This window comes from Podarcis raffonei, chromosome 3 (genome assembly GCF_027172205.1).
Source record: "Podarcis raffonei isolate rPodRaf1 chromosome 3, rPodRaf1.pri, whole genome shotgun sequence".
Taxonomy (NCBI): domain Eukaryota; kingdom Metazoa; phylum Chordata; class Lepidosauria; order Squamata; family Lacertidae; genus Podarcis; species Podarcis raffonei.
The window spans coordinates 3081038-3094127 of NC_070604.1; the positions used below are offsets into that span (position 1 = coordinate 3081038).

The following is a 13090-nucleotide window of genomic DNA, read 5'->3' on the forward strand; positions in this document are numbered from 1 at the left end:
CAGCAAAATTTATTATTAAACAATATTTTTAAAAAGCACAGCATAGTTTATACAATTACTTGTTAAGCAAACTCAGCTCAGATTGAAATGGCAGAACCTGCCTTTTATCTTATTTGAAAATTTTAATAAAGTGCCTCCAACCTCTCCAGACAGAAAATCCCAGCTCCTTAGGCAAAACTCTTGTCCACCTTAATCACAGCTATCCTGTGATCACCTCCCCGAATTCCATGCAGACGCAGTAAAAAATGCAGGAGGTTGCATTGCCCATCTGGTTAATTAGGTTAAAACGTGGGGCTGACACAAACTTTAAACAACAGCTTAGTAGAGCTGTTCGAAGGCAATGCTGCGGCAAATATTTGTATATGAAACACCAACGTAGAAAACATTGGTGCAACAGTATTGGAGCCAGAAAACTTGAAAAACAAAACATGCCCCCACCTCAGTTTGTTCCTATTTCTCAATCAACATTCGTCAGAAAGCTAAACATAAACTATGTAAAAGTAGATTTACAGTGCAATCCTACACTCAGAATGAAACCAGACTGAGTTCAGTGTGACTTACTCCCAAGTAAATGTGCATAGTTTTGCGGCCTTATTTAGTTTTGCACAGATGTTATGTCTAAAAATAATAGCTATGAAGTTATGCCATAAAAACATTCATGAGAAATATCAAGATTATTATTATTATTATTATTATTATTATTTTAAAAGGTTTTGTAAGAAAAGGAGACCACCAGAGTTATGGTAAGAAAGATCCAGCTTTATTGAAAATTTATACATAACTCAGTATTGTAATAAATAAATGTAACAGTTTCCACAAAAATGAGTGGGATGCTAGTGAAGGATATATTAACTTGCAAGGGGATTTTGCAGATAATGGCAAGACAGGCCCCCGATGGATACACAATAAATATTAACAGCATTGTGGAGCCAGAATGCAGAGGTTGAACAAAATGAAGAGAAGGGAGCTTAAACTAAGAGGTAAATAAATAATTAATAAAAATGGAATTGCCTCTAAAGATGATTTTTTTTGTAAACTGATCACACTTCAGTCGGTCTCATCATTACAATCACTTATTAAGATCACAAGGCTTTTGAAAGATATAGGTTAAAAAACCTTCTCTCTGAGCACATCAAAAAGTCTTAAATTTATAATTAAAATAAAAATGTGAAACTGCTGCTGAAATAAACATTGGTAAATATAGCGCATCGTAATAAATGGTCTGAGTATAATCTATCTAAACAATTTTAGGTAGCATATTAAGTATTACACACAACAGGACTGGATGAAATCATTCAAAATTATTTTTGTCTTCTCTCCCTCTGCAGTATTATTACATAAAAGAATGTATTTGAAAGCTATTTCAACTAAAGATTAAAAAGCCAGGGTTTCTCCCCTTCTTAAACAACCCAGGTGTTGCCACAACATTTGAATGCAGACTTATTTAAAAACATGTAAAATTTTTGTCTAAGTCTGCAAGTAAATCAGGGAGAAAGGTGATTTTGAAGGAATATTGCTTGAATCGGAACATGTGGGGTGAGGGAATAAGAAAACAATTTGGGGTAAAGCTGGTCTAGTCAAATGGAAGGTTTAAACATTTTCTGAAGTTTATTATTTGAGATTTTGTCTTTTTAGTCTTGTGTCAGTATTTCCAAAATGTAAGAAGGGTTAAGCTATAAAACATAACAGTATCTTGCCCCATGAAAGCTAGTCACTGAAGGACACATTTCTCTTCTTTCTTGGCCATCTTTCCTTTGTTTTGCTCTAGGGTCCTTTCCAAATGCTCATCTTCCTCTTCGGCCCTGGGAAACCAAACACAATTGTCATCAGTTTCCCTAATAAAGCTCTACTTCACACGTCAATGCAATAGGTATTGCACAGAACCTCTCAGAAATTCAAGTCCCAACTACTATTCACTTAAGGGACCCTGGGCAGTGAGAAAGGGAAGGGAGGGCTTGTCATCTGACTGGATGGGTAAGAGCTAGGAGGACAGTCATTACTGGAACCTAGGACTGCACAGAATTTCTACAAATTGAAGTGCTTTAGCACTGGATTGTTGACTTTTCTTCAAAGTTTCCTTTCTTGAATGGTATTAGATGAAACAAGGCTACCATGCAGGAAAAGCACACTCCCGTTAGAGATGTTGGCCAAGATACAAAACTTACTGTTTTTCTTGAGCATCTAAATCTCTGACCAGTGCATCACGTTTATTCACAAGAATAACAAGCTCATCGAGCAAAAGCTGCTCTCTCCTCTTCTGGGCTTCGGTCTTTTGCCAGTCTGAAAAGAAAAGAAAGAAATCCAGAACTGCGTGCTTTGAAAGCTTAACTTACGTATGATCTAAACAAATCAGTGCCAGATCATTGGCCTCCACAATAAAGCCTCTTCCTTTGTAGGGACCAATAAGGGTCATTTCATTTCACATTCCTATGGATTTGTGTAACTTTAAACTGCCGAGACTCTCAGTTGAGGACTTCAAGTTATAGCTTGATGGGGAAGGGTGGGAAGATGGATAAATCGGAACCAATAATTTTATGTTTTCCAACATTAGAGTCTAGGGCATATTTTAAAATGTTCCAATTGTATGAAAACACACTAGTGTGGAGTGAATGGAATCAATTTTCTAGCTCCCAGTTTGGAAATTAGGAAATTTGATTATTTGCCTTTATGTGCCCATTTTGCATATCAGTCTGTCTAGGCAAAAACAACAACAACCCACACAGTGTGTGCATATGTATGTATGTATGTATGTATGTATGTAGGAAACATACAGGAAAAATTACAGGAATTGAAACAGGAAAAATTACAGACAAAAAGCCAGCTAAAGCAAATAGAAAAACACTTTTCTTAATCTCACTGTAACCTCCTCTCCCCTCCAAATAGCCTATTCTTTGCTAATTTCTTTCTTGCTACATCTTAGCTGTTGGAAATGTCTCACACTGGGCACCAGATGCTTCAGAATAACTTTAAAAGTGAGTATCAGATAATCAGCATTTTTCTTTGAGGTAAAAACACATCTGCTAGACAGTATTACACAGCTTCTTCCATAGTTGTTCAAACTGTTGGCAGCTTGCGTAATAGCTGAATCTTAGGCCTTTATCTAGGAAACAATTCAAAATTTGGTTGTTGTTGAAGTTTTTTTTTAAAAAAAGGTGGAGTACAGATCTACACTCATTTCTTTCACTTCTTCAGTTTTGCTTTAGTTTGTTATTCAAAGATGCTGCAGAAAGAGGGAGGCTCTCTCATACAGGTATTTCCTTTTGGTGTTGTATTGTCTCTTATTTTTATAAGGCAGTGTTTCATTAAAAAGGGCACATTTAACACTGGAGCCCTCCTCAAGCTCTGAACCAACTGCTCTCCAGGCCAGACTGCAAGGGCCTGCATCTGTCAATCAACCTCCAGTCTGCCCCGCCTCCCTCATTAGGAAGGTAAACAATGAAAAGAAGGAGAAATAGATGATGAAGGAGATAGCAGAACAAATGAGAGGGAAACAGGACACTGGCTTTAAAAGAAAACTCCATCACTTCTGACTCATGTGGTGTCCTCTCCTCGATCAACTTTCTAAAAAACAACAACCAACAACACAAAAACCCAGGGGCCAGACAGTGCAACCCTTTCGGATTTCTCTCTTCTCTCTCCATTGCCCTGGGCAATCATGTTAAAACTCACATGGCTGGTGCTTATTCAGATAAACCTAACAATGCACACCAATGGTTACCATGTGAATCTTCACAAACCACACAAGAATGTGCTGGTTCAAATCCCCCTGACCCCCCTCCAAAGCAAAATTTATTCAAGGCAGCAAACTGTTCAGAAGCTTTATGAAAGCAAGTGGTGCTAGAGTGAATTCAGTCTTGTATTTACAAATTAAAAATTAGATGCAGGCTCATCCAATAAAGGTTAGAACAGCAGTAAAAAGCCATTCTATAAATTGCCTCCCCAATATACACAGTATATGCAGACTAACAGTGACAAAGAGAAAATATACTCCCTCACACATAGCTGCAGAAAACAACAAATATATCTGTAAAAACTACATCCTAGACACTGTGTTTACATGAAAGGACTCCAACAAAGTTTTCAGCATATTTTTGTTGTTGCCACTATTGTATTTATTTAATAACAGCATTTACAGGCTGCCCAGTAGCAGACGATTTCTACTAGTAATGATATACCTACATTTCAACAACTAGTTAGCACCAAAAGTCTGAAAGGCACCAACTCCCTCTGCTTTCAAAAATATGCATAATTTCTTAGCTGTTCATAATTTGTTGAGATCTTACATTTGAATGCATGTATTCGGAGTGGCAAAATAAAGCAAAATAAAGCATTTATGGCTTAAATATAACAATTCTCCAAAAATGATACGACACAATTCTCTAAAAGTCCCAAACATATTGTTTGAAATAAATTTCTTTTATAGGGCAAATGATCCCATGATACTTGGGCTGCAACCCTACACACACTTAGTAAGGCGTAAGCCGCACTGAACTCTGTGGGATTTCTAAATCCACATGCACAGGATTGTACTGCTAAGGTTTGCTAATTAAAATAGTAAACAACCAGACATGAATGCTCATTTCTATTTCCAAAATTTAAAAAGTCAAGAAACTTAACCACTATTATATGTAGAAGCAACCTTCCTAAATCAGTTCATGTGAAGGCTATTTAATGTAGTGTAAGTAGATATACGTATTGGCCAACAAAGTCCTCTAGTCCTCAATCTTTTTTTATTCTGGTCTAGTCTGTGAATAATAATGGCAGTAATCCTTCTGATTACGTTTTCTATTATACCCAAAGATTCAAAATAAAAGAAGACTGTAAGTCCTGTTGTTTCCAATGGGACTTTTTAAAAAAGTAAAAGCTACGAATCACAGCCTTCAGTAACTTTTGCTCACACCTAAACACATTTATTAGGAAATAGTCTTGGAGTGCTCCAGTTACACGTTCTGAAGTTTGGAAATTAAAGAAAACCATTCACTACGCCACCTGACTACAGCAAGCAAGCAAAGCCAGATGAAGCTTGTTCTGTAAAGTAAGTTAAGATTTAGTTAAATTCAAAAAGCAGACCAGTCTCCACAATGGAAAGGTTTTTGAAACTTAGAGCAGTTTGTTATATGCTGCAGACACCAGCCATTTAAAGGAAGAAACAGCCACCAAAATTTTCACTGGGTGCTTATGTGAATCTAAAGAGTTATTTGGAGCCTAATATGCTGACATCCTTATATGGCGAACAAAAGCAAGATGCATAGAAATTATATTAATCACAGGCTCTTTCTTAACAAGAAAACTTGCTCTGGTCCTTTATTATCTGCAGCTCAGCTAGACCCAACACGCATTACTTTGTTAAGAGATGGTTTTAGAGCTGCCATTCTAAGGAAGTTCCCTTGAAATCAATGTGATTCCTCCCATACGCATGGATTTAAGGACCAGTATATAGATTGGCTTAGATCTAAGTACTGGGGAACATTGTTTCTTCTGTCACTGGCAAAAACAAATTTTTAAAGAAGGATATAGATTTCAAAATTTTATACAGAATAAAAACCTGCAAAAACTAAAGTATGCGGGGCTTCTTTTTCTGAATCAGCTACTATTTATTTTCTTTAAAAGGAGATAATTAGTTTGGGAAAAGAAAACATATATTGGTATTCTAGCAGAAATATACTCCAGTATATTGAAAATGACCGAAGTTCTATAATAAAAATCCCTTAAATCTTGTCACTATAAAATAAGCCTTGCAACTTTTGATGAAAATTAACACTCGTTTTGTAAAGAGCACATTGGGGGATTGCAGTCAAAGCCTTATCTTTAGTTCCAGTCAACTAGCAATCCTGAAAGAGTTTGCATCATCATCAGAGGAAGCCATTTGATAGGATTCTACTGCTGAACCTAATCAATCTATGGAATACTGTGGCAGCGCCGTGTAACAAAGCTAAAATAGATTTACAAATGGGGTTTTAGGGGATAAGCTCCTCCACAGGATTACATATTGATTTTAAATATAAAAGCTTATCATATAAACCATAACTACAAATATAGTGAACCTATGCATAAATCCTTTTAAGAAGAGCACCCACTTCAAACTCGAAGCCAAGAATGAATCAAGATGTACACATTTCTAAAGGAGATCTATTTGTTGGGTAGAAAAATGAACACACGCCACTCCTAAGGTGTGTAAAACATGAACTTCAGCTGTTCTAAGGAGGCATTAAATTTTAACAAGTGGCGCAATGCATGCAAGAAGGTGGCTGGAACCCAAAGCTCCTCAATACTCAGCTGGTGACTACTCTATGTTTATACTTTGTTTTCATGAGACAGCCTTATTCTGCATCGGTTTTCGGGTCCCTTCAGCCTCACAATAAGATATTTGAAGGGGCTAGCCAGTCAACCTCACAGAGCTATTTTGGTGATAAAAAATGGGGTGAGTGGGAATAAACAGTTTCACCAGCACTAGGTACCTCCGTTGCTAGGATCAGAGCTGAGATTTATCTGCCCCCCCCAAATTTTATTCAAGTTGGTGCTCCTGATCATCAAGAAATATGTGCTGTCGTTTTCTTTCAACACGTAACCAGATTATATGTTGACCTGTGGCTTTTGCTGGGATGGCAGTTCTGCTTGTAGAAATAAGAATAATCTATGGCCAAAAGAAAACCAGAATGTGGTTGGTCAGGCCTGTATTCTGTGTGAAAAGCTTCAACACCCCAAAATGATGTTCTATTGCAAATGTCTCCATTTTAATCACTGGCTTACAGGTTCACTGAGACTGCAATCCTATGTACACTCACTTGGAAGTAAGCCACAACTGGATTCAATGGGGTTGTGGGATTCTGTGTGACGGGAGTTGGTTTAAGACTGTGCATGCATCCCACAGAAACCAAACCTGTCCTTGGATATAAATCTGATTATATCTGCCATTCAGATAAGTTTCCATCTATATCCATAGAGTGGGGTGCAAAATTCCATGGAAATAAGGCATTCCCTGCCTCCAGTGTTTCTCTCTGTTGGTTGTGTTAGAGTGTTGAATGAAGAAAACATGTAATCAGCATCTCAGGAGTTGCTAAGACTTGTTTCAGTTTAGGGTGAAATGCACCAAAAGCACAAAGTTGCACAGCTTCTCTCTCCTTACACTCTACTCCAGTCCCATAGAAAGCAAACTCCTTGGGACCGTGGGGGCTTTGGTCCCCACAATAAAATATTTGAGGGGGCCAGGCCTCCACAAAGCCGATGGGCACTCCCATTCCAGTGGTGTATGTGCACAGTCTCATTTGATCAATTATGCGGGCTCACCTGGGCCCCCACAATACTTTATTCAAGCTGCCCTGTCCCTTAGATCAATGGATGAAACCATCTGTTGACGGCGCCACGGCAATAAGGCATGCTGTGACTTGAGCAGGTGCTTTTAGTGCTGTGGCACCAGTTCTCTGAAATTTTCTTCCCTTAGAAGTGAAACAAGCCTCAATTTTGTGGTTTCAATGTTTGTTGAAGATGTTGCTTAAAATTAGTGTATTTTATTTCTGGAGTTTCAAATTCTTGTTGGCTTTTTTGTTTCAACACTGTTAAAACACCTGTGTTGTATTTTATATTCAATTTATGTATTTAACTTTTTATATTGGTTTAATGTTTAATTGTACAGTACTGTGTTTCATATTTTTATATTTTATTGTCGGGTAGAGTTGGTTTTTACTCATCACTTTATGGAGAAGTGCCTCAAAAAGTGGGGTATGCTATTTAAAAGCAAAAATATAAAAATAGTGTATGGAATGATAAGCCAAATCATAGCTTAGTTCTGGGTATCATGGCAGCAGCAGAACTGGAGGATGAGCAAAGTGGCTGCAATTTTTGAAGTGACCACCTTTCTTTATGCTTGTGCAACTGGGCCAATGTTACATTTATGCTGCAGATGGACAACCCACTTAATATATTCAGAACAGCACCATTAACCTGTTAAACTAGATCAGGGGTCAGCACGGGGGTTGTTTTACCGGCCCCCGAACCGAGCCGCCCTCTTGGCAAGTCCTCGTGCGCTGCGCTAAACCGACACAGCGCGGCATGGGGACTCACGTCTGCAGTGCCAGAAATCGTGTCTGTGTAGATGCAGACACTGGAAATCGCAGGTGCGCCCACTCACGCGCCCCCACCTACAATCCAGCCCACGGAGGGGGCTCTGCAGCAGTGAACTGGGCCAGGCAAGGTATGCCTTGCCGACCCCTGAAATAAATGAAACATAACTAACTTAAGAGGATCTTGGTGGCAGAAGGGGAGTGGGTAACTTTCAGAATCTAGTAGAATAATATAAATAGCATTTAAATGTTAAGGCATAAACAACAACACTATTCAACTTTTGAAAAGCCCTCCAGATGTTGTTGCTGATGTTATTATTACTACCAATTATTGTAATGATGTCTCTAGTACATATTTTTAAAAAGAAAAATATGTTTTGCTGTTTTCAGGCCTGCATAAACCTGCTTCATGTCCTTCAAAAGCTAACTCAGTGTTACTTCACACTTTTACTTAAGAAGCCCCCAAACTTCAAAGACTTAAAAGTCTCCCAAAAGACACCTTCTAGATGCCTGGGCCCAAAGTTTTATTTTCTTTTGAACATTTTGTTATTGTTGCTGTCAAATCCCTCTTTAGAAAGCAATAAACATGTTAAGGGTTTATATTTTTTTCAGGATTCCTGTAATTCTTGAGTTTTGTCAAAAAGCTACAAAGAGGTGGATTAGAAAGCTACCTGACACCTCACGCCTTTCCCTCCCAAACTCATGCTTTCAGTGATGTCTCTAAACTAATTAGAATTGATTCATTATGGATCAGGTACCTTATCAGGTGAAGAAAGAAATTACCATGGACAGTCAAAGGGTTAAGAGGTCAATACAGAATAGCAAAATCAATTTGCATTGATTAGACAAAAGGTCCATTTTACAGAGCCCAGAGGATTAACTTTTAAGCAAACATCTTTGAACTGTAAAGGCAGAATATGTGGCTGAAAACTATAAGTAGAACAGCTTTATAAAGAAACCTAGCATATTTAAATAACAAAATAAGGTAAAGCAGTAGTTTAACCTATCTGGATGTTTACTTTTATTATAAATCATCCTTTGGATTATTGTACAGTTTTTTAAAAGCATTAGGAAGAGGAGACCATTGTTTATCCCTTATGTCAATCTGCTCATGAGTATTCATTCCAGTGAAGTGAGTGGCTGCTTAGAAAGATACAGAGAATCTAGAAAATATACGTGCAAAGGGTTGCACTAATGCTGTCATTTTCTCTGAAAAAATGTTTTACTTGACATGTGCATGATATTTTTATAATGAAGATGGGTGAGGTCTATTTTTTCTATGGAAGTACTGTTGCTAACAAATATTTAAGATGTAAAAATAATTAATCTGATGTGTCATTTCTTCTATTTTTGCACTGAGGCAAAACCAGTGCTGTGTGTCAGAGCTTATGCTATTTAGAGAAATAAATAAATGAAAAGTTCCTAATTGATCTAGAAGGGGTCACACAGCATTTTTGGTTTGCATCTAAAAGCAGAATACTTTCACAGACAGAAGCCTAAACATTCAAAACATTTCTTACCTTCAATGGCAAGCATTGCTCTCAGCTCCCTGTTCAACAGTTCGTACCGCCTCTCTAGGTCATGCTCCTTTTCCCTAGGCAAGTTGCAAAAGTTCATCAATATGTTAATTACTAAATCATTAAACGTTTAAAAGAACCTTTAATTTACATTGATTTTTTTGGACTCAGTTAGGACTATAGGTTTAAGCTACTCTAAATAAATGATACACGAGAACAAAGGATTAAGAAGTTGTACTGCTGGATGAACATTCAGCAAAAGGCCTGGATGGCGCTGAGGAGGCTGGGTCTCCTTGTGGGTCGCTGGGCAAGAGAAGCAGAGCAGGAAAATCCTTGGTGCATTCCTAAGGTGGTCTGAGGAGCAGGGGAGAGCTTGATCCCTACATTTAAGGGAAAAGCGGACTTCCCTCCAGCGGTTCCCAACCTGTGGGTCCCCAGATGTTGCTGGACTACAACTCCCATCATCCCTGAGCTCTGGCCTTGCTAGCTAGGGGTGATGGGAGTTGTAGTTCAACAACATCTGGGGACCCACAGGTTGAGAAAGGCTGCAACTCTGTTTGTAGCAGCACCCTCCCTCCCTCCCCATGTGCTTCAGGGTTGCCACTAGGGGGCCAGGCAGGAATTTTTCCCAGTCTGCATTTTGGATCACAGATTGGTTTTTTGTCTACTTCACAATGAATATTTTATTTATTTATTTGTTTATTGAATTTATATACTGCCCTATACCCGGAGGTATCAGGGTGGTTCACAGAACAAAATCAAAAAATAAAATCACAATATATATAATCAAACAACAACAACAACAACCCAATAGAAGAAGAATGCTAGATGGACTGCTGTGTTGTTTAATTAGGCGAATTTTCTGGATTTGGTCATTTTTGGCAGTTCAGGTGAGGGAAAAGAAATAGTTTGGTTTAGCCTGGTGACGTCCTTTAGGCACCTTTCAGTTGGTGGACTGGCTCCAAGGCTCACTTATCGGACTCTGTTGTTTAGAGGGCAAGACTCCCTGATCCACCTGGGATTCTGCGGTCCGAGAGGGTGGGGACTAGGGAGTCAGGGCAGGCTAGGGAGCCATGTCCTAGTTCAGAGCTTTCCAAAGTGTGTGTCGCGACATGTTAGTGTGTCGGCTGCAATGTGTAGGTGTGTCCTTCTGGATCTGGAAAGGGGTTAGTTTAACCTCTGGTTTGCTAGTAAAACTGAATTACTGTGTTGTGAAATGATGCATGTCTAAAATGTGTGTCACAGCATTAAAAGTTTGGAAAGCTCTGTAGGCAAGGATAAGTCGTCCAATGGCTATAGTTATACAGTTAAGGTGGTTTCCGCCCCATAGTCATCCTCCTCTGCTAATTTCAGTTTAAGGTCTAAATAAAAGCGGCCCGTTCAACCCTAGCTTATGTGTCTGCCTCTTTATTTGCCTATTGGGATGCAGGTTCATTTACTTTAAAGGATTTTCTTCTACTCTCGAACATCATTGCTCCATAGGACATAATACATTGTCTTCAGAGTTAACAGATGAATGGAGGCAATAGATGTAAAATAATACGCTGAAGTAGAAGGAACCACGTATATTAATACTCAGGGTTCAAATGTGGAATTGGGTTCACCAGATGTGGTTCTGCAGCCTTCTACCACTGAATGCTTTGTCCTCAGAGAAGAGTGGTCCACTTATTCTGCAGCCACAGGCAATCTGGCTGCATATCTGTCTGTAAGGAGCAAGGCTTCTGGGCCAGAGGGTGGTCTCAGCACCACTCTTTTTAGAAATAAGTAAGTTAATACTGACAGTAAACAATAAATACTGAAGAACTGTAGAAAGTGTCATGATAGCCCTGGCAACCTCAAAGACAAATGCCAAAAGCAGCAATCTACATAATACTGCTCTACAGCAATAGACATTTATTCCTAGGCGCCTTGCACAGGATCCATACTCAGTGGAATGTGCATCTGGAAACCATCAACCTTTCCTTATTTCTGAAAGGGTCTCAGAAATCTTCAGAATGGGATTGCTCTCCCTTGCCTGTGGTGACATAGCTTCATTTGAAGTTCACTAAAGTCTTCTTCCACTCCTTATCCCTGGTCAGCTATTGGGTCAAGGCCCATTGTCCCTTTTTTAATGCCATCCACAGGCAGTGGTATTGGGTGCTAGGCAGTTCAGCTGATCATTTGGACCATGATTATGAAGCTGAGAAAAAGTGTTGGGGCTGAGTGTTCCTCCTTAGCCCTAGATCATATACTGGCTTGTTAACTGACAGTTGCCTGCTTTGGACATAGTGCAGAACTTTTTTGGGAAACTAAGATGCAAAGTGGGAAAGAAGGAACAGTTTGTCCCATGCTGGTTTTTTGTGCCTGCACAACTATCCAGACCAAAGCAGCATACGTGCCTGTTGTGAGAACAGAAGATACCTGGGAGCCACAAGCAGAGAGAGAAGGCAATATTGGGCTAGCGGGAAATATTTGATATAGGATGGTTTCTTATACTCTTTGTAATGTGTGAACAGAAACTTTATGTTTACCTCTCAGCCACATTCCCTGCACTAGCCTGCACAGACGGTTTCTGCATCTGGCAGAGGCTAGATAAAAAGGCCCACTTCAGAGATTACAAGGAAGGACAGAAGATGCAAGTCACTTGCACTCCTTGCTCCCTGAAGCCATTTCTAAAAAGCACACTTTCCCAGATTTTCACATTTCTAGCACGCAATTTAATTTAAGTGCATGTCATTTGCATATTACTCTAATGCAATTTATTCATTAGCTCTCAGTAACATAAAAAATAGGAAATTTATCAGCCGTCCATTGTCCCCTCCCCTCTTTTTCCGCACACCACAATCCTATTGATTCAGCCTATAGGTGATACTGCACAAGTGATACTACACAGTGTTATTCTGCTTGTAAGTAGTTTCCCCCTTCAATTCAGTGGTGATGTGTGTGTGAATTATATCCGGGTCTCTAACATGCAAAGGCATCTGTAAATCTTTTGATTAAGGCTGAATATGCAGGTCCTGGAACCATTCATTTTCATGTTCTAAATTTAGGATCAGGCCATTATGCTTACAAAATTGTGTGCTTCAAAAGTTTCTGACTGAAATGCTGGAAAATCTGTCCTCCTACAGAAAGAAAGCAGAAAGGTTCAACCGTTTTGGCCAATCAGTATATATACTCACAGCAGGGAGAGTTGATTCATCCTCCTTATTAAGGCATTCTTCTTATTGACCAACATGAACCATTCTTGCATCATAGCTTCTTCTTCCTCAGTGTTTCTCCCTGTTTTAAAAACACATACAAACTTACGCAAGAAGATTAACACAGAGATAAACCTGGACTTTTTCTCTCATAGGTTATCTAGATGATAATAACACTATAAATATGAAATATATATTTATAGATTTCTGGGGTGGGGGATGCAATGTAGTTGTCAGTGCCCAAAGAGCCATGAGCAGCCTGACACACATGCACAAGGACCTCTTAATTTCCTTTGCTCTGCAGTGCTCCACAAGCCCTCAAGAGCTGCTCTCAAAG

General features: G+C 39.0%; 1 protein-coding gene across 8 annotated transcripts in view; it reads right to left on the reverse strand.

The window, feature by feature from the left end:
* Positions 1-738: 738 nt before the first annotated feature.
* EHBP1 (EH domain binding protein 1) overlaps positions 739-13090 on the reverse strand; it is a 292232-nt gene continuing 279880 nt past the window's right edge. For all 8 annotated transcript variants that reach the window (XM_053380363.1, XM_053380362.1, XM_053380361.1 and 5 more), the window contains 4 exons: positions 12736-12835; positions 9581-9654; positions 2166-2280; positions 739-1802 (listed from right to left, as the gene is read on the reverse strand). In XM_053380363.1, coding sequence (XP_053236338.1) covers positions 1712-1802; positions 2166-2280; positions 9581-9654; positions 12736-12835 — 380 coding nt within the window. In that variant the 3' untranslated portion in view covers positions 739-1711. The remainder of the gene's footprint in view (positions 1803-2165; positions 2281-9580; positions 9655-12735; positions 12836-13090) is intronic.